At 43.8% G+C, this 27,458-nt stretch overlaps 1 protein-coding gene across 2 annotated transcripts in view; it reads left to right on the forward strand.

The window, feature by feature from the left end:
- The first annotated feature begins 3,964 nt into the window (after positions 1 to 3,964).
- The window catches only part of carmil1 (capping protein regulator and myosin 1 linker 1), a 67,983-nt gene continuing 44,489 nt past the window's right edge, over positions 3,965 to 27,458 (forward strand). For both annotated transcript variants that reach the window (XM_079521718.1, XM_079521720.1), the window contains exons 1-3: positions 3,965 to 4,339; positions 11,392 to 11,489; positions 24,571 to 24,621. In XM_079521718.1, the coding sequence (XP_079377844.1) occupies positions 4,300 to 4,339; positions 11,392 to 11,489; positions 24,571 to 24,621 (189 nt within the window). In that variant the 5' untranslated portion in view covers positions 3,965 to 4,299. The remainder of the gene's footprint in view (positions 4,340 to 11,391; positions 11,490 to 24,570; positions 24,622 to 27,458) is intronic.

Here is a 27,458-nt window from a genome sequence, read left to right on the forward strand (position 1 = left end):
ACAAAGGCTATGCAGGTAGATCACATGACATGTCCCTAAAATAATCTATCACTTGAATTAAGGTGACCTTGATTGATTGACATTGAAAAGGGCATGTCAGCTCAAACGCACAAAGCAATACATTGTTTCAAGAGTGTTGCACTGTTGCACACAAACGTCAGTATAACATTACAAAGTTAAATACAAGAAAACCTACCAAGTCATGCAGTAAATCAGTTTTTCAATCTCTTTCAAATGTTATGTGAATCAGTAAATTGTAATCATTCTGTATACTATATTGTATATCAGCATGTATATAGTTAAAAGATAAGAAGTTTTTTTTGTTTTATCTATCATTAAATATAAAACTAAAGTTTTGGAGTCATGGTTGATTTATTCACATTTATATCCCAAGAACATAATTAATATTAATGTAGGATCTAAGGTACATATAGGGTTGAATAGAATTGACACGGTGACCAATGTGCCCCCATTTGGAAAGATTGAAATGTAATGCTATAATGAAGTAAATATAAATTATATAATGTATAAGGAGGTCATAACTGAATGAGTAAAGATGCCGCCTGGGAAACAGAAGGTTTGTAGTTAGGATGAGTAAATGCAGATAATACACTTCACGTATGTGCAAAGAAGGCAGCCAGTCAGCACAAATACCCCAGTGCCAAGATAAGGGCAGCCATAGAGCAGCGGTTTTCAACCATTTTCATATCAACATAATTTTTTCTAGATTTTGACATTTAGCCTCTCAGACCTAAAACTAAAGAATATTTTGTTGTCGTTGGATAAGATGTTTTCCATAATTCCATGCTGTATTGATGTTGGTACCAGTAGGATAGATAACAGGCAAAAGTTGATCACGATAACAATTCTTCTACATTCTCCAATTGTGTAATGCAGATGTTTAACATAATAGTTGAGAGTGTAAAATGAAACCAAATGGACCCTTCCGGGTCCATTTGGTTTCATTTTACACATCTATAAGGGTCTATTAGGTTACCAGCTGGAGACCACCTGGAACCCCCTCAAGGACCACTGGTGGTCCCCGGACCACTGGTTGAAAACTTTCAAAGCTGTACATGCCATTATTACACAAAACTGAGGTCACCAAGATTGTGGAATAAATGTGATGGATAGAGTGGCACCTCACTGACCTGCGGCACCTCACTGACCTGATGGATAGAGTGGCACCTCACTGACCTGCGAGTCAAATCAGTTTCTTCTGAAATATTCAGATGATTCTACGCTAATAGCTCTGATGACTGATAGTGATGACTCGAAACTACCAGTGTCACTACCAGTCGACCGGCTTATAGAATGGTGTGACAAAAATAATCTGATTATCAACACTAAGAAAACTGAGGAAATTATATTTGGTCCTAACCTGACTCCGCCAGATGGGGCAGCAGAGAGTACACTGGGTTCCCCCCTCCTGCTCCCATCTGGGAACTCTCAGGCAGACTTGATGCCCGGCCACAAAACGGCCTGGCCAATCAGCAGCAGCTAGAAGCTAGAAGCTGCTGCTAGAAGCTGCTTTCCCGGTGGGAAAACATCACCGGTGGAAATCCATGGTTCAGCTATTGAACAAGTTCCATCTTACAAATATCTGGGGGTGATGATAGACGCCACCTTATCATGGTCATCTCATATTGACTATATGTGTAAGAGGATACAGCAGCGTATGTACTCCCTATGCCGACTTAGATCGTTTGGTGCTAGGAGTCAGATCTTGTCTCTTTTCTATACGTCTGTTGTTCAAACTGTGATGTACTCTAGCACGGCCTGGTTTAACAGCCTATCAATGGTATATAAAAACAAACTGTATAGCCAAATTAAGATCTGCGCTAAAATTGTTGGTAGGCCAGTTGAGGTCGTGTTACGTTCCTTTAAAGAGGGCGAGGCCCAGACCAAGAGCATGCTTAGACTTGCGAAGAGTATCTCTTCTGACCCCTTACATGTTTTAAATGGTGAATATCAACTGTTGCCCTCCATGAGGCGGTTTAGAGTCCCTACATTTAAGAAAAACAGACTAAAGAACTCGGGTATGTCCTGCTTCTAAACCAAACCACGGTGACGTCATGGACGTCACCGTCGTATCGTATCGTATCATATCGTATCGTATGTCCACTCTGTCTTCAATGTTTCTTTGTAGAAGCGCATGGAGGACGCAATAGAGCCTGTGTGGTCCAGTAGATCATGATAAGTTAACAGCAGTTCTCTTATGATTCATAATGTTTTTCATTTCTGTAAAGGCCAGTCCACAGCAATGCAACTCCTTGCAACATGCAACTACTTGCAACCATTATCCCCAATGGCAGTTGCAAGGAGTTACAGTTGCATCGGTGTGAACTGACCTTTAGAGTAGAGCATTGTATCTCATGAACAAGAAAGTGAAAAATTATGATTGGGTGAAAAGAATGGCATAACTGCCTGGCAACAAAGACAAGGCTTTGTTTCATTGGTGTCTGTGCCAACTATCCACGGCCGGCCCTCTGGGGACCCCTGTTTATGATGTAATCAATCCATCAATGATAATTACAAATGGAACCAAATGGTTTAATTTATTTGGTTCCGTTTAATTTCAAGGACCCCCAGTTTGACATGCATTAGTCTACGGACCCCCATTTAATGGCATTTCTATCTCTGGGACCCCCAATTTATATGGTATATGTTAATTTAACTCATGAGAGTGTACAAATGGTTGGTTCCAGACCATTTGTACACTCTCTGAGTTACAGACCCATAAGGGTCCATTTGGTTCCAAACTATCATTTAGCTGTAGCCTGACACCCAGTCTGAATTTTCATTTTGTTTCACTCCATTATATCGCCAGAACATATTTTCTTAATGGGCGTGGCTAGCGGTTCAGGGCTGGAGCCAGGCTACCACCGAAACGCTTCCAGTCGGCCGACGGAAGCGTTTCGGTGGCCCAAACTGAACGCGGAAGTGTTGGCTGCATATAGCCCATTTAGCTGGGGACCCCCTGGAACTCCCTCAAGGACCCCTGGGGGGGTCCCCGGACCCCTCTTTGGAAACCACTGCATTATTATACCATATGAAATGGAACCATGGTGAAACGTTTAGCAGTTTCGGCCGGAACGTAGTGACTTTGACGTCACTTCCTCCATGCTTACGTCAGTTCCTGTATGGCAGCAGCAGTGTGTTGATCCTTCCTCATCCATCCTTCCTCTTCAATGTCTCTCTTTTGATACCTGTCCATTTAAACTCTAGACGGGCCTGCCCCAAAGTTATTAGTGCAGACGCGGCCCAGCAGCCGGCGAAAAGTTCTCAACAGGCCCGAAAATTAAGGCCCGGCCCTACCTGGGCCCTCATCAAACCCTGTACACTCAAGACACTGCCCCTGCTGCCACCCGTAGATCTCCATATATGGAGCTGACCTGTTCTGACATTCCATATGTTGATCTGACCTCATCAAACCCTGTACACTCAAGACACGCTCCATATATGGCCAGTACAGAATTCATTCGATTATGTTGATCTGAAACCCCGGCCCACATCATGCGGCATGCCCATGCCAAAGCGCCAGCACTCGCTGCTCGCCCAGCAGTCTGCCATCACCCTGGCGGATGCGTGCACACGCTTCTCGTAATTCGTAACATTGTTTGTTTGATTACCCCAGTGGATTTCAACCATTTTCATATCAAGGACATTATTTATTCTGAGCCACGTACCACCATTTTATGACATTTAGCCTCTCAGACCTAAAACTAAAGAATATTTTGTTGGATATTGATGTTTTCCACAGTAGAGAGATAACAGGCAAACGCGATAACAATTCTTCTACATTAAATTAAGTAATGCATAGGCCTATGTTTAATAACTCTTGAGTGTGTAAAAACTTCTACCACCAGGTGTCACCGTTTCCATACTAACACCAGACCAACTTTCTTCCTTGTGTACAGTGTCCCTGAGAAAGGAAGGATCGTCGCTCGGGTTGAGCCTGAAGTGTGGCTTAATTCTTGCTCTGGCACTCAGCAGCAGCGAATGAAAACCAAAGTCACACCGAAGCAGAGACTTATGAGGAGTTTTGACTTTATTTCTCGTTTTTTTTCTCCCGTTCTAGTTGCCAGTCGGCAGTCGGGTAATGTTTGTTGTTACTGTGCGTAAACATGCGCCGGCGGCGGGCAGAAGAAGAGAGAATGGATGCACAGTGTAGACGAGAAGTAGCCAGGTAGTGAGAAAACTGGATTACACCTTCTTGTGGTCAGCCGTCAGCGGAAAGGAGAGCTGCTGCTGCTGGGTTTATTTATTTATTCTGACGTCCACACTCACTGTGCAAATATGGCTGAGGATAAAACCGATATTCCCAAGGAATTGCTTGGTAAGATAACTATTGGATATAACTTCGCCAGTCCAGTGTGTGTGTGTGTGTGTGTGTGTGTGTGTGTGTGCGCGCGCGCCAGTCATGTTATGTTTTGTTTGCGTTTGTGTCATAGTACACAATATGTGTTTTGTAACTTTTGTTTACCATAAGAATCCAGTGCAGCCTGCAGTGAAACTTAATTACTCTTTAATACTTGTCTCCCTGAGAAAGGAGAATTTATAGACCTAAATGTGTTCGTAATATTTTCACTATCAATAATATGCCTAGTTGTAAGTGGTTTAGTAGAGCATATTGGTATTTCCATGCCCTGGGGCGTAGGTCGGCTACCTGAGAGTTCTTTCAGTCACTTCCTTATCTGATGTGGGGGATAGAGAAGGCTTTGGGCAGGGCTACAGCCTGTGCCTTGTTGTGAAATTCCTTGGAATTGTGTGATAATATCAACACATACCGTCCTTAATGTTGAGGAGCTTTCATATTAGTCTGACTTGATCATGGCAGTGCTTATGGAGATCATTTTGAGCTAATGGTAGTTGATTGATGATGGGTAGAGCATCACTGACAAGTTTACAACAATGTTTGATGTCACAATCCCACTGGAACCATTTTTAAGGTGTGTGTGTGTGTGTGTGTGTGTGTGCGCGCGCGCGCCTGTCTGTCTGATATTATTTTATTAAAATTGTATTAAAAAGGTTACAGCACTATTGTTGTTCGGTCGGTCACACCTCCATATATGGTCACACCTTGTGATATCACGCCTCCATATATGGTCACGCCTCATGACACGTCACGCCACCATATATGGCCGTCTCCATATATGAAGATCACGACACTGACCTCATCAAACCCTGGATTGCCAAACATGGAAAAGACTGGATCATCACCTACTGTAGATCTGCATATATAGAGCCGGCCAGCAACTCTACATCTGACCTCAAACCCTTAGATCTCCATATATGGAGCTGACCTGTTCTGACATTCCATATGTTGATTCTTCCCTACCCGTCATTCCTCTTCGATGTCTCCCTTTTGACTGATTCCTGTCCATTTAAACTCTAGACGGGCCTGCCCCGAAGTTATTAGTGCAGCCGCGCCCGGCAGCCGGCGAAAACTAGAGTTCTCAACAGGCTCAACAGGCCCTCATCAAACCCTGTACACTCAAGACACTGCCCCCACTGCCACCCTTAGATCTCCATATATGGAGTACAGAATTCATTCCGTATGTTGATCTGACCCCCCATGCCAAATCGCCAGCGTTCTCCCAGCAGTCTGCCGTCACCCAGGCGGATGCGTGCACCCAACCTTGCTCTTTAGGGAGTCCTACTGGTGATGGTTGCGACCATAGGTTGAATTTACTATGAAAACCTGCATCTCCCGTCTGTCAGTCACCCACACCTCCATATATGGTCACGCCTCGTGACATCACATCTTCATATATGGTCACGCCTTGTGACATCTCGTGACATCACATGACATCATGGAGACCCTTAGATCTCCATGACATCACGCCTCATGACACATATATGGCCATCTGCATATATGAAGATCATAACCCTGGATACATGGAGAAGACTGCATCATCACCTAGATCTGCATATAATTTAGTCGGCCTGCAACTCTTACTCTACATCTGACCTCAAACCCTTAGATCTCCATATAGGAGCTGACCTGTTCTGACATGTCAGAACAGGTCCCTCCCCACCCGTCCTTCCTGTTCTGACATTCCATATGTTGATCTGACCTCATCAAACCCTGTACACTCAAGACACGCTCCATATGGCCAGTACAGAATTCATTCCATATGTTGATCTGACCCCCCATGCCAAAGTGCCAGCGCTCACCCAGCAGTCTTCCGTCTGCCGCCACCCAGGCGCAGAGACGAAGAGTTCTTATAATTGTCACGGGGGCCCGACCCACCCATCTTACTGGTAACCAAGTGTGTCTCCCCATCTCTCCAGCTCTTTATTAAACAGAAATTTCATTTTCAGGTGGCTTACAAATGTCATCCAATCAGGGGAGAGAACATGTGTCTTTTATAGTGTTCCAGACCAGTTCAATTTGTCTGCTCAAGCTTCTCTGTGTCATCGCGACCGCATCGCGGTCATGCGTAGGCTTTTTGCATGTCAGTGGCCCAGGGGCCCATTATCTCATGGTCTGCCTATGTCACTTAATGCACCTTTTAATACTAGATATTACAATAGTGTTTGTTCAATAACATGGGTCTTCCTGTCTCTCCAGCTCTTTAGTAAACAGAAAATACATTTTCAGGTCCGGATGCAATTTTATCCAATTAGGAGAGAGGACTAATGCAGGATACAGGTTATAAACAAGTGAAATTGAAAGCGATGAAAAACAAATGAATGAGCAGACAAAATTGGAACTGGACCACAATTGTCTTTGACAGATAGACCCCTGTTACTTAACAAACACTATAGCAATGATTTACTATCGGAATATAAAGCCTTAACAAACAATTACTTTGGGGGTTTTTTAACCAAAGAAATATCACTTACACTTACAGCACCTTTTACTCTGAGAGTGTACAAAATGGGACCAAATGGACCGCTGTGGGTGAAATGAAATGAAATGAAATCTATATTTACCCAGGGTATCTGGGCTAAGCTCAAGAACTTGTTTCCAGCCAGGCCCTGCTCATAGAACACATTTCATCGTAGTGGTTGATGCCTTGTTCAAGGGCATTTCAGCGGTGGTAATTTTAACGTGTTGGACGGCTGATTCGAACTGGGAACCTTCCGGTATCTAGACCGCGCCGCTATCCGTTCGGCCACCGCTGCCACGGTCCATTTGAGACGGTCCATTTGAGATACAAATGTATATTAGCCCAAACAGTGAGGATTTTTGACTGTCTGCTAAACATGTATTCACCCCATCATCCGTGTTATAAATGCATCTGTTTATTATTTTTAGGAGAAAGAGAGCACAATGGATGTGGTTTTTATTTAGCATTTCTTTTAAAAGATCTCTTTTTCCCCCATGAGCACCAATAAGTGTAGTCTAGTCTTTATGTAAGCATTGTTCATCATCGCCAGGCTGAGCAGACACAGAGACAACACAATCACCAGTCATATGCCCTGGCTGGTGAGGTTGACTCATGGACCTCGTGCTTTCTCTACAATGCTGGCGTGCTCTGGTGGTCACCAGTATCTTATAGTGTATGTATGTATACATACAGATGTGCCATTCCAACTCTTCACGCTTTCCTGATCTTTTCCTGAAGGTTTTCTGAAAATGCATGTTTTCCCTGCAGATTTTATTCACTGATTAGCCTGGCTAATTCTACTGCTTGGCTACTGAAAAGAAGTGTCCAGCAGAGGAACTCTTATACTTTCAGGGAATCGGAATAGAATGAACATATATAACACCTTGAAAATGTCTCCCTTTCTCACTGACGATGGAAATGGCACATGCCGTGTGGAATTGATCAGTGAATATACCGCTTGGTTGTATGGTGGTGGGTGACTTATTTTACATTTAACCCAATCAAGGTGGTATTTTGGGGGTTTTAGTTAAAGTATATATTCTGCTAGTAGTCACTAGTCATTGTTATCCACGAGTTTCGAGTGTCCCATAGGCTACTTTAGTCGTTTAGTCGTTCTTGTTCAGCCTGTGCAGAAAAGAGAACTTGAAATTGCCAGTTTCCAATAGTATGCTTACAATACAAAACCTGTTTTGGCTTTGATTAATGCCATGGGCAAGAAAGGACAGTCTATTTGAATTTCAATACATTAAAATGTCTTTGATCATCAGCCATTGTGCTGACATGACCTACAAAATGTAGATTATACTACTACTGTAGATTATATATGTAGTGATAATCTCAAGACTAAAAAATGCAAACTATCTATTATCTTTAATATATATATATATATATATATTTAATTAAGATTTTTTTGGGGGGATTTTCTATGCCTTTATTGACAGGGAACAGTAGACAGACAGGAAAGGGGGAGAGACATGGGGAGTGACACGCGGCAAAGGCCGTCGGGCTCGGGAGTCAAACCCGCGGCACGCCGTCCGGCTGGTTTGGTAGCCTAGGTGCCCAGACGGTTGAGCTAACCGTCCGACTCAGGGCCCACATTTATCTTTATTGACACATCACAGGTTTACAGGTGTAAAACAGTGGGTGAAATCCGTACCCCAAAATAGGAACGGCATGGTTAAATGTTGTTAACTTGAAGGCGGGGCCAAAATACAGAGGAAGCACACAAAAAAGACAAGTGAGCTGGATTGACAACTGGATACTAGGAAGGAAGCCCCCCCCTCCCATTAAAAGAGCCATGTGTTTGTGATCAGGCTGCACTGCTGTGTGTGTGTGTGTGTGTGTGTGTGTGTGTGTGTGTGTGTGTGTGTGTGTGTGTGTGTGTGTGTGTGTGTGTGTGTGTGTGTGTGTGTGTGTGTGTGTGATCCTATACACAGTATGTTGTAATGTTTTGATCCTGCCTCATGAGCTCATGTCGGTCCAGGCTCACGGAGAGAAGGAGGAGTATTCCACTATGATGTCATTGAACCACCCGACTCTCCCGCCTCAGTGTGCGTGTGTGTGTCTCTGATGTTCTTCTCTACCTACTGTTCTTGCAGCCCTCACCATTTCTGACTTTTTTGTGGTGGATCCTCCCACTCACTCTTTCTCTGTCTCTGTTTTTCTTCTTCTGTGTTTTGTTTATCAAAATGTCCAATCTATTTGTTGTTCTTTCTTTCTATTCACAACCTCTTGTTCTCTCTCTTTCTGTTTCTATTTCTCTCTCTATCTCTCACTCTCACATGCGCTCTGTAAGTCTTGTTTTTCCCCACTGTAACTCCACTGCCTGCCAAAGGTTTAAAAAACCCTTACGTCTGCCTCGCTGAACTAATCCCAGGGTCATGCCTACAGTGCACCCTTCATCTCCCTTCCTCTCCTCCTGTTCCTCCTCCTCTCTGCCCCTCTCACTGTCTCCCAGGGAACTGGTAACACAGTTGGCTTGTTCGGTTCAGAGCAATCTGCAAACACAGAACATTATTGAACACTTAAGGTGTCCATTTGTTATATGCACAATTGCACATACAATACTGCTAATGCATTGCAAGCAGTAAAATTGTCATACTGCAAGGCGTGCAAGTTCTGCTCAGCACTGTGTGAAATGGGGACACGATGGAAAGAATTCAAAAGAGTTCAAGAGAACACCGAATATATGGTGATAATGCAGTATAATTGCTGAATACACACGCATGCCACAGACGTATCAAAACACATTTTTTGTTAATCTGCCGGCTTGATCTAACCCTAACCTCACAATACCTATCCCTAACCTGAACCACTTCCCTCACATTTACCCTGAATCCCTGAATGTATCCCTGAATACATAACTCCAACCCCCAATCTTTAGAATGCTTCAAAATTAAAAAAAAGTAGACAACCCGTTTACATGGAGACCAGAAGTACTATGCCCACCGGCAGGCGGGTGGGTGGGCGCACACACACACACACACACACACACACACACACACACACACACACACACACACACACACACGTACATCATGTGGAGACTGGAGAATTAGCTAGCTGCTGCTCGTAATTCTGGACTGCAGGAGTTCAGTATGATGTGAAGAATTTGTGGAATTTCATGTCTACATGCAATCGGTTGGTTCACCGTGGCTCACTGTCTACTGGAATATGATCCCGAAATATGATCCCATGATGAGTCAGTCAGGAAGAGCAAGACACAGCTGCACCTGTCCTGATTTGTCTTTTAATAGTGGGTTTTCATTTAGTTGCTGAGTTGATGATTCTTGTAGCCGGGGAACTGGACTTTGTCATTTTGCGCTAGCGGTGTGTTGCTACGTGTACATAGGAATATTAGGGATTTGAAAGAAGGATAGGAAGTGAATCCATGCTATTTGCTATACATTTTCAAATGGCTTTCTGCAGGTATGGAAAACTTTGATTGGGGATCAAATATATACTGTATATCAGGCACAGTAAACATTTATTATTTTTTAAATGTGTCTTTATTTCTTTAAATATGTCGAAATGTAGACGTGCTACTACCTTTAGACAGTCAGTTCAGTAAAAAAATATCTTTATGTAGATCTCCAGTACAAACCAAAATAACATTCAACATAGGCTACAATAATAGACACTATATTGCTCTTTAAAATTGCACTGTGTGTCATTGGTTAGTCACCAAAACATGCCTCATGTGTGTTTGTTTTCTTAACCCCAGTGAAATTCCCATTATCTAACATCCAGCGTCTCTCTCATCATCCAATCACCCAAACCTGGCCTTGCCTCCACATAGTCGGTGACTGTAGTTTAATTTAGTTAGACAAGGGCTATCCATACTACTGTATCTCACCGAGTGCTTAATTGGAAAAGTTAGGAAATGTGACAAGAATCAGATGTCTGGGTGGGAACCCTGCATTGTAAACCAGTAATTCAATATACTGTAAAAGTATCACTACTGTCTGCAATGTAGAAATACTCTGGTATGTAAAAGTCCGGAGTTAAAAATGTACTTGAGTAAAAGTACAAAAGTATTGGTATAAAAATTTACTCAAAGTACCAAAAGTAGAAAGTACCCATTATGCAGAATGTCCCTTTTCAAATGTATTAAAAAGCATAAAATAAAAAGAAATTGCAAACAGTGCATAACAACACCAGGAACGCATATATGCTGAGGAAGGAACACAGGAAGAATCCACTCTTAGGTGCAATTGGTCAGCTGATTGCCACATCAGCGAATGACAAGTGGGTCTTGCATAACACTGAATGAGCCCCTCGAGTATATCTGACTGAACTAACTCCACAAGCTACGTATCATAAATACTCCAGTAAAGTAAAATACAATACCTCAGTCAAAATTGTACTTAAGTACAGCACTTGAGCAAATTTACTTAGTTACTTTACAAAGTTTACACCACTGCAAAACACCAATCATCACAAGTGATATTAAGTAAAAAATGTGAATACATTTTCCACCGCTGCTTATCCGTAACCTCCCCTCTAACCCGTAAAGACCCTGTGACCTTTGACCTTTATGCCCTCTCTGCAGAGAGTGTACGGGAGGCGGTGGGCCGGAGGGTGAAGCTGACCCTGAGGAGGAAGGTGCAGCTGGAGACCAAAGGAGACAGGGTGGAGAACCGAGTCCTGGTAAGATCACACATCACCCTGGTGTCAGACATTTAGGCCTACACTACAGCAGAGGTTCCTAACCACTGGTACTAGTAGCACTGGTGGTACTTGAGCCCCCCTCTGCTGGTACACAGAGGAGTCGCCCAAAAAAGACAGACCAGTCTGAAGTGAGTGGTACTGTACTGTACTGTACTGTACTGTACTGTACTGTACTGTACTGTACTGTACTGTACTGTACTGTACTGTACTGTACTGTACTGTACTGTACTGTACTGTACTGTGTGTCTGTGTTAGGCTGTGCAACAGTGACACTTGGTGGTGAACAAACGCTATAATGCTATTTCCGTGCTCGGACAGACGGACCCAGGGACAGACCCATGGACCCACATAGCTGTCTATAGGAGTGGTTGCACCACTCAACAAAAAGACAAAAGTGGAATGAAATATTTATATTACTACAGGTAGTTCTGGTTGAAATAGGCTATGCTGAACCTGTGTTCCAATAGAGGGTAAGCGCATGACATCATCATCATACCTGGAAGTTATGCGGGAATGCCTAATGTACTGAGTGGCCTTGACAGCCCATACAACCAAGCAGAAAAGTCCTTTCTGATTGCATTAAACATTAAATGTTTGCCACTCACTTTCCCACTTTATGCATGTGCATACCCTCTATAGATCCAGTGTAGTTATTATTTAAGGTCTTGTTAAACATTGGTTAAATATCCTAAAACCACACATTGGACACACTTGGACCACTTTAACTTTTAAAAATTGCACATCTTCAAGCTCACAACTGTGGGGTACAGGCTTTAGTTTCGACATACTATTGGTACGACAACTTACCTCAAACCCTAACCTAACCATAACCGCAAGCACAGAGCAGTGCATGTTCGCCAACCTTAACGCATGTTCGCCAACCTTAATCCGGTCGCCAGACTCGCCAACCTTAAGGCATGTTCGCCAACCTTAACGCATGTTCGCCAACCTTAATCCGGTCGCCAGACTCGCCAACCTTAAGGCATGTTCGCCAACCTTAATCCGATCGTTTTCCGCATGTCGGTCCTATGGTATGTCGGATAAGCATGCGCACCCCCACAACTGTGAGCTTTGTATATGTTGTTTTTGCTGTTTTTGCTACTTTTGTGTGACACTGTAGTGTAGTGTGACGACAGCCTTTGCCCCTGCTAATATCCGACGCTGGTAGCAACACAGATGTACTGCAGTAGCATTACTAGGATTTCAAACATGCAGTATATTGTACATGTAGCTTCAACATGACAGAACTGAACAGAAACTGAATGGCATTTTGAGGTGACGGGTCATTTAATCTTTCATGCCTCAATAAGGAACAGTGCAGTGCATCTGCACTGTCCATATGAACTAATGATGACAATATGGTGTACCAAGATCAAGATGTGAAAATTCTATGATCACATGATTTTAATGTTGTTTTTTATGTTTTTGCTTTTCTTTATTTGTTCTGCAAAGCACTTTGCGCTGCGTTTTTGTCATGAAAGGGGCTCTATAAATAAAGTATTAGTATTATTATGCTTTTCTGAAAGGATGCTGGTTTCCTTTCCTCTTTTTTCCTCCTTCAGAGAGGTTTCAGCTGTGTCAACTCAACATATCTCCTCCACATTGCTGAGTAATGGCTCACTCACAAGACCATTGGTTGTGGTTGTGGTTGATTGCACGGCGTGCGTGTGTGTGTGCGTGTGTGCGTGCATCCGTGCGTGCGTGCATGTACGGTGGAGTGGAGGGAGTGGGGAGGTCAGATGTGGTCACTGCTGTTTTATCGCAATGTACGTTCTGCTTTATGAGACAATGGACTCCTCAGTGCTAATGTATCAATTTGTAACAGTCCGTTGTGTGGTTAGTATTTGATACAGTAGCGTTGTACTGTCCCTACTGCATTGTTTTTACGGTGCGCACCAAGCGACATTTCCAGGTGCTCCCCTGAAAACTAGTCCCCAAAAAGTTATGTGCACCCCTGATTCTACACTACAATATACCTATCAGGTTGAGCAACCTGTTCTTAATGAATTCATTTCTATTCTGTTCCGTTCCCTCCCATTACTTCCTGTTGCACTCATTGGTGTTCTTGTCAAATATTCTCCCTGTCGGAAAGCCCGCTTGTCATTAATTTATTACTTTCTGGATACAGTAGCCAATCTCAGAGGACCCAGTGAGTCATAGTGTTATAACTGATAACTACAGACCGTAAATATCATTCAGCTTCCCTGTTTCTGACTGCAGCTCCCCTAAAGAAGCTTCTCTAGACACCTTCCTCTTTTTTTCCTCCATATTTTTACCATGTACATGTACAGACAGTACAGTATTTAAGACTTATGTTTAACACCAGAATAATAATGTTGGAAGGCACAAGAAAGGGTCTACTTCCTAGCCTGGCAAACCATCCCGGTCGCATGAATTCACATTATCATGTCATGCCAATCAGTGTCTGCGCACCAGGGCCCTGTGATTGACAGATGCTGATTGGCTCTTCCACTTTTTGGTTTGTGCAAAACGCCCTCCCAGCGTTTGGTCTTGCAGAAGACACATGATAATGTGATTGAACCCGACCGGGATGGTTCACCAGGCTACTTGCTGCGTTCAATTTCTTGATCTTTGGAATGTTGTTTAGTCTTGTCTCCCATCATTGCTTCATTATGTGGGATATTATTGGTACAGTACAGACTACAGAATACATACCTGTAATCAACACTTAACTGTAGACATTATTTTCAGCACAGGGTTCTGAATGCAGGATAACTGTTAATGAAACCCTCTATACTTAGTCAAATGGACCTGAGTTGCTCTGCACCCAATCTACAAACTCACATATCTGCTAGTTGGGGCGAATGTTCCTCCGTCCAGAGTAGGGATGCTGGTGCTCAAGTGGTTAAGGAGAAGAGAACAATGACAGAACGGAGAGAGAAAGAGATTTGGAGGGGTGTGCTGTGCAGTGGTGGTGGTGAGAGCGTATCTGGTTTCAAGTAACTGCTTGTCTGTCAACCTGCCTTAGCTGTGTGTGTGTGTGTGTGTGTGTGTGTGTGTGTGTGTGTGTGTGTGTGTGTGTGTGTGTGTGTGTGTGTGTGTGTGTGTGTGTGTGTGTGTGTGTGTGTGTGTGTGTGTGTGTGTGTGTGTGTGTGTGTGTGTGTAAAACCTCCACATACCCCATTTAAGGTAATATAGGCTATGGAGCCCTGTACTTCCTGGTTGCAGATACTCTCTGTAACCACCAGTCTGTTTTATTCCAGATGTGAAAGTAGAATCGCTGCACGCATACCACTGTGCTGTGGAAGGTGACTTTGCCTGTCAGGACCTGACTAAACAGCCCACTGTAGCTCTGTGACACACACACACACACACACACACAAAGGTTTGGGTGCTGGCGGTTTAACCAGTTTAAGCCATACTTTTTGCAGGGCTGCCAAGTTTCAGAAAATGCCAAGAGTGAGACCTTAGTGTCCTAATGTGTTCGACGCCGCCCACCGGGCGGCGGCGAAAAAAAATTGGCCTTTTTTAATGTCGATTTGGCCTTTTTTAACATTGATTTAGACTCTAAATCAATGTTAAAAAAGGCCAATTTTAGAGGAATACAGACATCCCACCCTAGAGTGGTGCAACTCCGTGTGGGGGTCCCCGGGGGGGGGGGGGGGGGGGGTGTCAGACCCACAGGATAGAGCCCAGGGTGCCGGGCCGGTTCCTGCGAGCCACCCCGCGTCCGAAACGGTAGAGAAATGACCCACTACTGTACTGTACTGTACTGTACTGTACTGTACTGTACTGTACTGTACTGTACTGTACTGTACTGTACTGTACTGTACTGTACTGGCACACCCGAAATCATCATATATACAGTTAATATGTGCATGTGTGTTTGTGTTTGTGTTTGTGTTTGTGTTTGGTTGCGCACAGGTGGTGAAAAACCACCACGCTGTTTTCGTGCTCAGACCCAGCCAGCCAGCCAGCCAGCAAGCCACACACATAGTGCTCAGACCCAGCCAGCCAGCCAGCAAGCCACACACATAGTGCTCAGACCCAGACAGCCAGCCAGCCAGCAAGCCACACACATAGTGCTCAGACCCAGCCAGCCAGCCAGCCAGCAAGCCACACACATAGTGCTCAGACCCAGCCAGCCAGCCAGCCAGCAAGCCACACACATAGTGCTCAGACCCAGCCAGCCAGCCAGACAAGTTTTCATTACGAAATGAGTGGGCAAAACCATACCTATATTAAATTGTTTAGAAGGTCAATATAAGTAAATTAATATATGATAACACTTCCACAGGAGCAGCTTTTTCATATTTATCACACATTTTGTTATTTTCACCTATATACATGTGAATAGGATGAAAAAACTTAAGAACTAGTGATCACCATGAAACTTCCCTAGTAGGCCACATTGAAATGCTGTGATGTATGATTACATCTATCTAGAACACTCTAATATACACATTCATATTGATACAGATAGGAGTATTAAATAATTAATGCACAAAATCTCTGTACGTGCATACACACGTCCATCTAGTAGACCATGGGTTTTCAACAGGTGGTCCGTGGACCACTGGTGGTCCGTGGAGGTATTGCATGTGGTCCCTGACCATGCATTTAGTAATGTAGGATTTGTTGATTTTTTTAAATGTTCTTTCCACTAGTTGAGAAACCGTGAACTGAATGACCTGGTGACCTATGATGAGTCCATCCATGTCATTTACTGACAAGTTGGAGTTCAAGAAATTCAACAGAAAAAGGGAGTTAGAATCTCAAGAAAGGGGAAGTGCACTGAATGACCTGGTGACCTATGATGAGTCCATCCATGTAGTCATTTACTGACAAGTTGGAGTTCAAGAAATTCAACAGAAAAAGGGAGTTAGAATCTCAAGAAAGGGGAAGTTGTATACACATGGGATGCATAGCAAGTGTTAAGTTACAAAAGCACTAATCTTAGCCCATATCCCCACCCAACACAATAGTGGTCCCCAGGTTGATTTGAAAAAATGCATTGAATGAGTAGTGCCCATGACGCGGGAACGAAATTCATTTTCTAGGCACTTTTTCTGGGGTCCCAACACGGCCTATAGTTGATTAATTACATGAAAACAATGATTTATTGTATTACAAGTTTTCTGAAATTGTATATTTAAATATGCAAATTAGGCATTATATAGGAAAATATGCCTGATTTTGCATGACTGTCAATTGAATATTGTATTGACAGAGTCAACATTCTTATTTCATTTTGTTAACATGTCAAAATCAAAGGTTTTAAATGAGGGAATATTCAATGTCCATATAGTAGCCAATGTATCATCTAACTATAAATGCAAAGTATCTGTGTCTGTACAGCTGTACGTCTGTAATACATGTAACACCAAAACCGTTCGCCCCACCTACTTCAAATTCGACACACGCGTTCTACACCCCCACAGGGAGTGCAGTGCCCGGTGTTGAGTTGGTCGGACCCATGATTGTCCAGAACCGCCACAAAAGGCCTCTGCCCGGGCCACAGCTGACATCACAAGGCCTCTGCCTCTGCAACTCCATATTTGGGCATGCCTAAATACGGGTTCGTCCCACCGACTTCTGACATCTGCATAGACCCCATATTTGGGCATGCCTGACAAAGATGGGCATAAAAGGTGATACCGCTGACATCACCATGACTTGACCAGCTCAACAGAACGATGAATTGGCTAATAGATGGCAGTTACAGATCACCTTTTTTACATGCCAATATGCCCAAAGGTACCCGAGCCTATACTGCAACCGGATGCGTGACGCACAACAACGTGCATAGAGAGCTGAGTCAGACAAAGCACGAGATGCACGCCTAAAGCTGCAAGATCTGTGGTTGGTGTCAATGCGGGATGCACTCTCAGTCCACGGCCACGCATCACCCTGTGTCCAACCAACATCATCTATCCATTCACTCTGCCCCACCAGTTTCCAGTGAGACCCTGCTTCGGCATGACTGTCAATAAGTCTAAGGGCCAGACACTACAACGTGTTGGGGTCTTCTGCATGAGGAACTTCTTCAGCCAGCCTGGTGTCGAGTTTTAAGCATATATGAAAGTATTGAATAAGTAAAATGACTATTCCAGTCAATTACCCATACTTGAATTATGCAGAAAGGTGTGATTATAGGTCTCTACACAATAATGGCTCAAACGTTTATCATATATTTTTGTAAGAATGTGTGTGGTAATATAGGGGGCCACATATTCAATGCATGATAACGACCACTAAGCTATGTGTCTGCAATGGTTATCATGCCAAACTGTGAAGTAGAGATGCACAACAAGTCAAAAAAATCACACCAGCTTTGCCCACCGATTTGATTCTATAGCTATGGCCCTGGCTCGTGTTATCACACTATAATAGTGTTTCTGATTGTATCTCTAGAGTTACAAAACGTACAAACACATGTTACCACTCATATTAAAGCTTAGAATGGTGAGCAGTTCTCTATAGCCATTAGGAACATGTTGGTTCTTAGCACACACTTCCAAAATGGGGATATTTGCAAGCCTTATTTTAAATTTCTTAGATGTGTGTGCAAAATACTGCATTAAAAGCCCATTTAAGCATATATGGAAGTTTTGTGGAAGTAAAATAACCATTCCAATCAATTCCCCATATTTGAATTATGCAGAAAAGTGGTTTCATTGGTCTCTGCACAAAGTAAGGTTCAAAAGTTGATCATATATTTGTTGTCACAATTTGCATGTGGCAATATAGGGGTGCATGTACTCAATGCATGATAACTACCACTAAGCTGCTAGTCTGCGATTGTTATCATACAAAAATGTGAAGTAGACAAGTACAGCTAGTCAAAAATTCAAACAAGAATTTGCCCACCCATTTCGTAATTAACGCGCAAATTAGGGGGGTCTGGCTCATGGACTAGTGCTCAGACCCAGCCAGCCAGCCAGCAATCCACACACACATAGTGCTCAGACCCAGCCAGCCAGCCAGCAAGCCACACACATAGTGCTCAGACCCAGCCAGCCAGCAATCCACACACATAGTGCTCAGACCCAGCCAGCCACACACATAGCTCCGTAAGGGAGTGGTTGCACCACTCAAAAAATCTTCAAAAAACTGAAGAGGCTACTGGAGATTGGAGAACCTGATTTGGACATGATCTGATGCAGGACAATGTCACTATGACAGAAAGAGAAGATGGGTCTGGCCACATTCATTCACCCCATAATCTCAGTGGAAATTGGGGAATATGTTGTGAAATAAAAAGTCAGAAAACTGGAATTTGGGAAAATGCCTTATTTTTTATTTCCCCATGCCCACACATCTGTGGTCTCTCTCTCTCTCTCTCTCTCTCCCCCCCCCCCCCCCTCTCTGAACAGAACTATAACGACAAGTTGCGATGCGGCCCCTCCCCCTTCACACACACACACACACACACACACAAACACACGACTTTGTCCCTATAATGTGCGTAGGCTACTGGCACCGTTCCTCATATCACGCAAGATACGCCAGTCACGCCACACACCAGTATAGAAGAGAGATAGTCACTTGTGACTTACTCACTTAATGTTGTAACTTGTGGAGGCTATATTGTCTTCCATGAAAAATATTTCGATGCGATGTTAAACTCTGCATGGCTCATTTCCATGCGTCACAGTCAGGGACCCTGCTGACGATTTGGTGGTCCACTGCCTGGTTACCCTTCTACTGCATATAACAGCGCTGCATGATCTCCTGCAGATCGGCTATTTTGCCGTTTGTGAGGACGCACACATGGGCGCGCGTTATTACGCGGCGGAGCCGCGGAGAAAATTGTTATTATGATAGCCGGCTTGGCTTTTTTGGCACATTTTATGCCCCCCTCGGCGTGCGTATTGTGCGTGCGTGAGAAATGAGAGGTGTGGCGTGGTGCGTGGTAAAAGGTCAAATTGCGTGACTCTCACTCTCAAAGCGTGAGACTTGGCAGCCCTGCTTTTTGTGTTATTTAGAAAATAGCTGATCACAGCTTGTATATGGAGATTGTGATGCCAGACCAGGGTTAAAATGGTTAAACAAAATGTACCCACTTACCACTGAAAGGAACTTGTAGGTGAAACCTCAACACACGCACGCACGCACGCACGCATGCGTATACTGTATGTGTTGACCTGCTTGTCTGAACTAGTGATATTTTCTAGTAAAGCTTAGCCAAAGCCACCCAAAGTTAGCCTGGCTCCAGCCCATAATCGCTAGCCACGCCCATTAAGAAAATATGTTCTGGCGATTCAGGTCTGGAGTCTCTGCCTACGGCGGCGTTAGTGTCGTTCGGAAATCCGATCACAGCAGCTGATTGGCCATCAGCCCTGTCACTCGACAGAGTCAGACAACAAACATGGCTGCCCCCACTGCGGTGACACACAACCGTATCAATCTGGCTATTAAATCGGCGTATGATAAATAGTTTCTTTACAGAAACGACAGGTTTTATAAACATCATCATCCAACATATTTTACCGCTTTTGTTTACATGCTAGTAGTGCTCGTTGGCTCACTTGGCTGTGGTTTGTTTGGTTAGCAAACGGGTTAGCCATAGCCTCATGATTGACAACAACGTCATCTGCTTTCCTACTATTCTGATTGGTTGGTATGAACCAATCACCGAAGACTACCGCTTTGACAACGCCCATCCCATAAACTGCTGCCGTGGGGAGGGCTTTCAGTCTGAATAATGGAAGTGAAACGAAATGAAAATTCAGACTGAGTGTCAGGCTAACCCAAAGTGTCACGTGTGCATGGAGTCCACTGCATCGATGTGCAGGGCCGGATCTACCATATGGGCACTTTGGGCACCAGGGGCCCCTCAAAAAAATAAAAATAAATGGTGTCTAAAAAGATTAGTGTTTTATTGTTGGTGAGAAGGGCAGCTGAAAAGTGCAATTGTGTGTAAAGCAGCAACAATGCGCTAGATTGGCTGTCACTCTGGGGGGGGTAGGCGACCGGAAATAGGCCAATATAACGGCATAAAACTGCCCCAAAACGGCTCCGAAACAGCAAAAAATGTTGCGTGCGCGTGAAGGGGGGCCCTTCGAGCTTCAGTGCCCAGGGGCCCTCAGAGGTGTTAATCCGGCCCTGTCGATGTGCAGTGGATGTATAGCCCATGTGCTGTGCCACATGTGTAAACCATTTACTGAACACACCATCCAAACCCGTGATATGTTCTAGTAGGCTAACGCTTACCCGAACCCGCCCATCCCGCACATCACTACAGGGTGGACTGAGATTCTTAACAAAGGTATATTTTTGTCAAAAGAAAAGGACAATTTTGAGGTCTTTTTGGTATTTCCAATTTTCAATACTTTTACTCCACTACAATCATTTGAAGATTTTAGTTACTAGTTACTTTTTAGATTTACAGTTGTATTACTAAACATACCTTAACCACTTAAGCTCTATATATCTTTTGGCTATTTTAAATTTAAATAGCTGATCTACAAGCTCACAACGGGTTGCGAAAACTTGATTAACTTGAGTAACTTTTACATTTTGAAAACTTGAAATGTGACATTCTGCATAATGAGTGCTTTTACGTTTGAAAACTTGAAATGTGACATTCTGCATAATGAGTGCTTTTACGTTTGGTGCTTTAAGTACATTGTGATGCCAATGCTTTTGTACTTTAACTGAAGTAAATTCTGAAACCAGACTTTTACTTGTAACAGAGTAGATACTTTTACTCAAGTAAAAACTCCCTAAATGAACTCACCCCCCAGCTGCAGCCCTCAAACACCTGTGAGCCGAACATTCTAAACTGAAAACACATTGCCCAGATTGTTCTGCTCTCAGCTATGTGTCTAGCCTCACTGGCCCCATCCTGCAGGAGATCCAGTATCTCATTGGTTTAGAGTCCCATCCATCAGGAGCAACTGACGCACGCACGCACGCACGCACGCACGCACGCACGCACGCACGCACGCACGCACGCACGCACACACTGGCAGTTGTGATTGCATGTGGCCTGGAATGACCTCTCTCTCTCCCCTGTAGAAGGTTACATACCACAGCTGGCACAGCCTCCCGTCTCCTGCTGCTGCTCTCTCTGTCGGCCTCTCTCTCTCATGTGTCTACATCACTGGGCCTCATTCACTAACCTGGCAGTAAACAACGTCTATAATCCTGCTCGTAAATTTAGGTTGTAAAACTGTGCATTGGGATAAGCAATTCTGACGTTTCTCAGAGACGTGATTCACAGGTGTATCTAATTTTGTCTGAAAGTCACGAGTGCGCTCCCGTATAGATCATTTGCATTGTTCCATGCCCCATTTAACACCATAAATGGGAACAGCAAAACAAAACGAAAAAAAAAGAAGAAAAAAAAAAACAGATCTGCAAGTGAGTCACACCGCATTGAAAACTGCAAGTCCCTCGATCGCACGATGGATCTCCTGAACATTAATATAGTAATGCTCTCATGTCTAATGAGAATAAGAACCCCACCACCAAATAATAGGCTAATTACCATTGTAATTGTTTTTGTATGAATAATAAGGCATTCTAATAACATATTCGAAAGGTTTGAGGCATAGATGTCTGCTCCCGAGCAGACCTAGTACAGTATGTCTGCCCAAAATCACAGACAATAAAGATTGATGAATCAGACTCTTAACATGGAAACTCGAGCTTTGTGAATGAGGCCATTGGTCTCTCTGTCACGTCTGGGGTTGTCTTGCTCTGTTCCTCACTTTCAGTTTGACTATTCACTTTGAGTCCAGTTTCGTATTACATTCTTGGGTGAACTCAAGGTGATATGCCTCGGGCCACACAGAATTCCCCCTGGCTTTTTCCACTCTTCCTCTCCGTTTTCATCCCCTTTTCCTCTCCGCCGTCCTCTTGGATGTCCCTTCTCCTCTTCATCCTCCTCTCCTCCCCTCACTTCCAGAACCCCCAGAACCATAGTAGAACAGTGAAGCGGCCGTCACCTGGTCATTTGACCAGGCTAGCTATTGGCTATCTATTCAATAATTGGCCTCAATATTGAGACTGATCCCTTATTTTGGGTACTCCGGCAGACGGACTACTGTAGCTGGGGGCGGGGCAATCTGCCCTCTCTCGTCCTGCTTCTCCTCCTTTCCTCCACACATCGTTCCACTTCCTCTGCCCCTGCATGCTTCCTTCTCTCCTCTCTCTGATTGACTGATTGATTTATTAACAGTTTGCAGAATTACAGTACATTTCAAGTACAACTCAATACAAAAACACTAACTGTGAGTGGACGACCCATAAAGCATTACACTTGTTTACCATTTTCAATTCATCAAAACATTTAGAGACGTACGAATATACACAACTACAGTATATAGTCAAAACAGGAAATCATCATAGAGGAGGTAAAAAGGGAAAAGAAACATATACAGCGAGGGGGAAAAGGTGTGGGTGGGGGATTTAGATTTTACGGGGGCCAGTTTTGAATTGCAGCTGTCCATAGGCGTAGGTGCCCTTTGAGAGCAGTTTTGAAGGAGTCAAGGAATTTGCATTTCTTATTGACTGTTGGTAGGGCGTTCCACATTTTGGTGGCATAGGAGCGAAATGAATTTAGTCCCTTGTTTGTGCCGAATCTGGGTTGCACATGGTTAGTTGAAATCCCTCTGGTGTTGTGGGTGTGGACTTCGTTGACATTAAGGAAGTATTTAGACACGTACATGGGTATCTTCGTTGATATTAAGGAAGTATTTAGACACGTACATGGGTGCTGTAGCGAATCTTGTGGACCAGACCCATTGCAAGATGCTGTACTCTGTCGTCAACCCTAAGCCATTCCAGCCTGTCAAAGTGGGCAGGGGTGAGGTGGGTTCGGGAAGTGAGGCCAAGTAGTAGCCTGACCAGTTTGTTTTGGGATGTCTGGAGCCTTGTTTTAAGGGCTTTAGAGGTGCTGTGGTACCAGGACGTGCATGCATAGTCGAAGAAACCTTGTACGATAGATAGATAGATAGATACTTTATTGATCCCGAAGGAAATTTGTTTTGTCCAACAGGGCTCCTGTTAGGAATCTTGTTCTTTGGTTGACTTTTTTTATTTCGTTGGTAGCCATTTTATCACCGGAAATATTTGCCTCTAGGATGGAACCTAGGTAGGTAATTTCATCTTTTCGCGTGATAATATTGTCACCCACTCTAAACAAGAAGCCATCTGCCTTGCTGAGATTGCTATTTGATCCTCAACCCTTTCTTTGTCCAGGAAGAGTTGACTGAGTTAAACCTGATGTTTTTCAGCACCACCCTGCGTCAACGTTTATATGTTAAGAGACGCTTTCACACCTGACTCCTGTCAAGTAGCGCCAGCGCAGTCTGCTTCTGCTGCTGGACTGACCACTAAACAGTAACATCTGAGGCATTTGGGCGAAAGATTACTCGTTCACTTTCCACACCAGTGCATCTACGGAAATGCCCCCCTACCTCAAAGAACTCATCTCCCCTAAACCTGCCACTCGAAGCCTCCGCTCCTCCAACACCCATCTTCTCCCCGTCCCCCACACCAACCTCCGCACCATGGGCGACCGGGCCTTCTGCCACACAGCCCCATGTCTGTGGCATGCACCTGAGAGCACCACAGTCCACCGACTCTTTTAAGACTGGACTAAAGACCCACCTTTTTAAGAAAGCATTTCCTTAAACATGTTTTACCTAGTTTTTTAGCTTAGCCATGTTGGGTCCCATGATATTATTGATCATGCTTCGTTATGCTTATGATGTTGCTTACGCTTCTTTTATTGTATTTTTTTATTGTATTAATAATAATAATAATAATAATAATAATTATTATTATTATTATTATCAATTCCCGTCCCGTATTTACCGGCTGCTCTGGGGGAATTTGAACCAGCAACCTTTTGTCTTGAATCAACCTTTTTGGCGAGTATAGAGGTGAAAATGTTCATGTCCAGTGGGGGATTAGTCGGTAATACACAGCTGTTGTTGTTGTGTTTTTGTTTATTCTTTTCAAACATGTATAACTATGTATTTCTACTATTTCATGAAAACTAGCTTTTTGTTGAGTACCTTTTAATGTCGATCCTATACCGTTTTTTGTATCTATCGATGCTGATCTCTTTCTGTTCTCTCTTCAGGCCTTGGCAGCACATCGAGCCTTTCTACTGACTGCACGGGTTCCCTCAAAGGTAAGTGTGTGTGTGTGTGTGTGTGTGTGTGTGTGTGTGTGTGTGTGTGTGTGTGTGTGTGTGTGTGTGTGTGTGCGTGTGCGTGTGTGCGTGTGTGCGTGTGCGTGTGCGCATGCGCGCAATGGCGTGCAGTGCATAAGTTAAAACGTATATGTGTTTTGATATACTTGATGCCGTGGGATGGCCCTGCTCTGCAGCCTCTCCCAGTGATGTAGTAACCAGTGATCTAATGTCGTAATAACAGGCTGCGGAGGGATTTCTCTGAAATACTTTGAGTGCAGCCCTGAGCATAAATCAGATGACATTATGTCTGCCTGTTTGTCTGCTCATCAGTCTACCCGTACATATGCTTTCCTTCCTGTCCACCCATCTACCGTGTGTGTGTGTGTGTGTGTGTGTGTGTGTGTGTGTGTGTGTGTGTGTGTACCTGTCTGTCGTGTCTGTTTTTGTCCATACACAGTTTGTTGGTTGGTGTGCACCGCATGCGTGTAATATTATGCATGTTCATCATGTCTGTCTGGAGGTAATTAAACACTGCATGTTTGGCCCTGCCCATTAACACAGCCCAACTTGGGTCAGTCTGGTTCAGCCCAGCCCAGTCCACTTTGATCTGGGTCCAACATATGACAGCCAAGTTAGTTTCAGCCCCAACATGCCTGCGTTTCCTCGGATTCTGTACACAGCATGTGCTGGGCATGTGTGCATGTGCCGCGTTTCAAGCTTGTGGATCTTTTGATGCTTTCGTGTGACGCTGTAGTATGAATTATCAAGTAGTATAGGGCATTAATTTACTAAAAACACAAAATGTTAGAATATTGAGGTTTCTTCCCAACAGAAATGTTATTTTACATTGGATCTTTGTCGGTCATGTTCGGTTTGCCAGGTTTATCCTCTGTATCTACTTGGATGCAGGAAGACATTTCAGTTTTCATCAGAATCTGTTTTATTTGTCACATCACAGTTTGCAGGTGTAATTGATTGAATGCTTGGAACAGAAATGTCAACGTCACATGGTACAGTAAGACATTAAGGCTAAAAGGATAACACAAAAAAGTCCTGGGGACTCGTTTCCATTGTGGTCATTATGTGTTCAATTCATCAACATACGGTGGCATGAAAAAATAACACAATAATACAACATCTCGTCATCAACGAGAAAAAGCAAAAGTGGGCGGCAGTGAATGCCACCTCCTTTCTATGGGAATTTGTATCCCTCCTTGTGGTAAGCCTGTTTTGAAAGAAACCATGTGATTTACATATCTTAATGGATGGTGTCTGGGCATTCCACATTTTGGTGGCAGAGTAGTAGAATGAGAATGTTCCCATGTTTGTCGTGTAAAGCAGTGGGTGAATTTCTTTTCCTTCTTTTTCCCATGCAGCACTCCATCATTTTGTAGTACTCAGTGAGAAAACACAGGCAGACTGAGAGCAAATGGAAAGAGATAACAAATAAAGATATATATGTTAAAGTTACAGTAAAGGCGAGAAACCAGTAAAATCGAGAAAAACGCGGCGATGGGTGCCCAGTGGTATTTTTAATTTTTATCATTAGTGAGGACCAATTATGAACATAGGTTGGTAACAGTAACAGTTGGACATGGTAGGTTTCCACCCAACAGAGATGATATCCAGACAGTGTATGCTGTCTGGATATCATCCAGACAGTGTATACTGTATAATCTACACATAGTATATTAATATTTAGCTTCTCTGTGTCTCCTCGGGTTGCCAAACATCCATGGTAATTTATTTGTTACAAACAACTGGAACTGTGTGTATGTGTGTGTGTGTGTGTGTGTGTGTGTGTGTGTGTGTGTGTGTGTGTGTGTGTGTGTGTGTGTGTGTGTGTGTGTGTGTGTGTGTGTGTGTGTGTGTGTGTGTGTGTGTGTGTGTGTGTGTGTGTGTGTGTGTGTGTGTGTGTGAGTGTGTGTGTGTGTGTGGTTGCGCGCATGCATGGGGGGGTGAGACTGGTCACGCCAAATGGTTTTCCTCTCTTCCGCCTCTCCCAACTTCTTCCTCTTCCTTCTTTTTCGTATCCCTCCTCGCCTCCCCTTCCTCTCCCCCGCTTCTCTCTCTCTCTCTCTCTCTCTCTCTCTCTCTCTCTCTCTTTCCTTCTTCCTCCTTTTCCCCAGCCTCTTCTTCCATGGGAATGTTCGCTCAGTCGTGCCCCAGCTTGTTCTTCTGGAGTCTCTCTCTCTCTCTCTCTCTCTCTCTCTCTCTGTCTCTGTCTATCTTGTGGAATTCTCTTCCCATGGTTCACAGTGGGTCAGCCACAGAGCCTGTCCCTACACGCTCCCCACGGAGGGACGTCTTATGACTTCGACTTGTACGTTCTAACTTTATTTTCTTCTTTTTGAGGCATGACCTGTAGGCTACATTCTAGGAATTGTTTGTATACATCGTGGTATTTCTCCTTTTTGTCATTCCTTCACGTTCCTCTCCTCTCTTCCCCCCGAACACACATGTTGTAGAGCAGTGGTTCTCAACCTGGGGGTCGGGACCCTCCCCACAGGAATCTTGGGGGGACTTTTTGGGGGGGGTAACAGTAAAGTGACTTAAAAAATAAATGAAATGAAAAAGTCCATTAATCAAAAGTATAAAATCTGGTCAAACAATGGCCAAATGGTAAAAAAATATAAAACAGAGACAAACATTGTGAAAACAACTGCTCTACAAGCTTGTGAGCTTGTAGATCAGCTATTCTCACAATATTTATCTGTGGAACCATGAGTCAAACTAAATGTAATGCCTCAACTCCTACAATTTTAAGTCCTATGGCCAGTTCAAATATGATTATTTTGTGGGGTCGCAGCCTGAAAAGGTTGAGAACCACGTTA

Source organism: Electrona antarctica (assembly GCF_951216825.1).
Source record: "Electrona antarctica genome assembly, chromosome: 15".
NCBI lineage: Eukaryota > Metazoa > Chordata > Actinopteri > Myctophiformes > Myctophidae > Electrona > Electrona antarctica.